Raw genomic sequence first — 3,159 nt, forward strand, 5'->3', positions numbered from 1 at the left:
TTGGACTGTGGGAGGAGGTCAGAGTAACTCTCTGAGCAGAGAGAACATCCAAACTCTGCTCTTGCATAAGTCACATGTAGTAATTTTGATTAATATTAAATTCTTAATAATAAAGAAAGTTAGTATTATGCTTGTGTTTCACAGATTCTTTCACTGATCATCGGATGGAAATAAAAATGTACTTTTAGAGCATTCCTGCTACTAGACAAGATTACATTGAGGATCCACACTGGACACATAAGCTTCTCAGTTTAAGAGCGTCTTACATCACAGTGACTTCATGGTTGTAGTCTGTAACCTTGAATGAGACATTGCTACATATGGAAATAAAATCATAAATACAGGCTGGAAAAAACAAAACATTGAGAGAAATTCAGTATGGAATGACAGACTAATTCATTCATTTTCAACTACTCCTGGGAAACAAACTAAACTTATTGAATCTGGAAATTGTGTTTATTGTTTATTTTATATTATGAGGCTCAAATAATAGACAAGTTATTTCTTTATACCACTGTATTTGAAAGGAAACAGATTAATTTTTCTTTCTTTTGGTGAATCAAACCAATAACATTTCATAAACTCCATAAAACTGATTGAATCCTGGGTTATTTCACATACACAAAGTTGCATATAATCCAGTATTGATATTTAAAATTTTTACAGTTGTTCAGTTGTTTATGCTCATCTTCTCCTCTTACCTCTGAAGTGATTGTCTGTGTCTGTGTTCTTTCTCATTATTGCATAACGGACCTTATCTACAGCCTCAGTGCAGACATGTCAACATGTCAAGAGTACTCATTGCCTATTCCTTTTATCCTAACTGGAATAGTTAGGATAACTATTCCAGTTAGTTATCCTAACTAATTTGTACATATTCTGGACAACATTCTAATGTAACGAATGTCTGTTAGAGCCTAAGTGAGTCACTTTGTCTTAGTTTGATTTTCTCTCTATTCATACATTCATCCATTAATTCATACCTGTGTGGAGAGGTTGAATGACCGGAGTATAAATCCAAGCACACAGCCGGTCACTACCGCAAAGACCGAGAGTGTCAGCAGACCATTCCTCTTGCAGTAGTCCTTCACGTACGCCCTGACTTTCAGAGACACTATATTTTCTAATAACTTCTGCAGACATTCCATCCTGATTCAGGCTCAGTCTGTATCCCAGCAAATCCCCCCCACCCCCGTCGCTGGCAGCAGATATCCGAATCTCTTGATGAGTGAGAATTGTCGGTATGTATCTCTCGAGATCCACGGCAGAGGAGAGCAGGTGTACCTGAAGAAATGTGGGTCCTGTTTAACTCTGAGGAGCTCATCCAGTCTGAAGGAGGAAACGTTGACTGACTTGTTCCTGGTAAAGCAGTGTCTAAAAGGATTATCCCTATCCCATGCGAACAAAGTCTCCTTTAGAGACACTCAGGCTTATTAAAGAGGCTAAAGGTAAGCTCATTATGAGTTATTACTACCTGTGTCCAAGTCATCCCATTCACAAATGCACCTTCATGCACTTTGTCATCTGCAACTTAAGCTCTTGAGTGCATGTTTACTCACATGTATGTAATTAATTAGTTATATTGTACTTGCTGAGAAGCACAATGTAAGAATTACAGGAAGGTTTTATAAATTAATCGCAAGGTCTCTTTTAAATAATACAGCAAACATTTCTACTCATGAAACTTTTTTATTAGACTGAGGAATGACCTGTCCTGGCAGGATTACCAGAGGCAAGGCCAAAGGCATGACGCCAGCATCAGCGCTCACTATTCAGCTATGACGTAAAACTGATTAACAGGTCTGGACATACACTGGGTAGCTTTAATGTCATGATTTGTCACTTAAACTAGTAAATAATACCATCTTGGTACAAAAAGAAGCTAAAATTACTTTGTAGTTGAAGGCATGAACTTTAACCCTGCAGGCTGTGAAGGAAAAGATGACCACTCTCACACTAGCATGGTTTACACACTACAATCTACACTGTTATTCAAGCAGAATTAAATTTATAGCTAGTGACACCAGATTGATCATATAAAGAATTTAAAGGAAAAATATAAAGTATTGTCTTATGCAGCGGGAAACTAGTGATCAATACAGCTGAGTACTCTGAGCTACCAGCTGTCTGTTGTAGTGTGCTGTTTGCATGCTGTTTTAATGCTTTTTGTTGATGTCTGCTAATCCTTTTAGTCCACACCGACCTGGAAAGAGATCCAAATTTGACACTGAGCATTCTAACAATGTCTTCCTACATTACCTTTAACCAGTCCAATAGCATTTAATCCTTGGACAATGCACGCAGTAAGATTAGTGGATGGAACAAACAGCAAACAAATACTTACTACTTATCTATTTATCTCTGCTTTTAAATCTTAATCCTCCAGCCAAAAGCCCCAAATTACTTTCAAATGCATCATACACTAACATTAACAAACAATAACTATTATTTTTATTAAAAATATAATTTTATTTAAATATTTACAGAACCATCAGTGCTAAAACCTCAGCGTGGGTGTAAAACCTCTTATAAGTGAAGCAAATAGCAAACCACCCCTAGTGTTTGTGTATGAATTTGTTGCTTTGTTAGCTGTCACCACTGTATCATCTAGAAACAATTTTATTTTATATATATATATTTATATATATTTCAGATGATCAGAATCAAATATTTAATTTAATGTATCTTTAAATAAGAAATGTATACTTAGTGAGGTTACTGCCAGCTCTGTGTTCAGGGGTCTGTGTCAGAGTTTCTTCCTCTTCAGCAGCTGCAGTCTCTGCAGTCTGACTGAGGGAGGTTTTTGTACAGCTACAAATCACTGTGTGAACACATCAGCACTGTTTATTACATGGATACTCTTACAGTAGTAAACTGCTGCATCTTCAGCCTGAACTCCACTGATGGTCATAGAGAAGTCAGAGCTGCTTCCACTGCCACTAAATCGAGTTGGTGTTTCTGAATGTCTTATGCTCACATGTCGAATTAGGAGCTTTGTGGTCTGTCCAGATTTCTGTTGATACCAGTACATACACAGACCATCACGACAGCTAGCAACAGCTTGGCTGGTCCTACAGGTCAGAGTGACAGTGGATCCAGGAGTAGATGTCACTACTGGAGGTTGAGTCACAGTCACCTGACCGCTGCATCCTGCAGACA

The 3,159-nt window shown here is 37.7% G+C and overlaps 1 gene segment (V, D, J or C); it reads right to left on the bottom strand.

The window, feature by feature from the left end:
• Nucleotides 1-2,818: 2,818 nt before the first annotated feature.
• LOC102194379 (Ig kappa chain V-III region NG9-like) overlaps nt 2,819-3,159 on the bottom strand; it is a 594-nt gene continuing 253 nt past the window's right edge. Inside the window, 1 exon segment of the V gene segment in view lies at nt 2,819-3,150. Within this exon segment, the coding sequence occupies nt 2,819-3,150 (332 nt within the window).

The sequence above is a fragment of the Pundamilia nyererei genome, unplaced genomic scaffold, assembly GCF_000239375.1.
Source record: "Pundamilia nyererei isolate P.nyererei 1_Seehausen unplaced genomic scaffold, PunNye1.0 scaffold00010, whole genome shotgun sequence".
Taxonomy (NCBI): Eukaryota; Metazoa; Chordata; class Actinopteri; order Cichliformes; family Cichlidae; genus Pundamilia; species Pundamilia nyererei.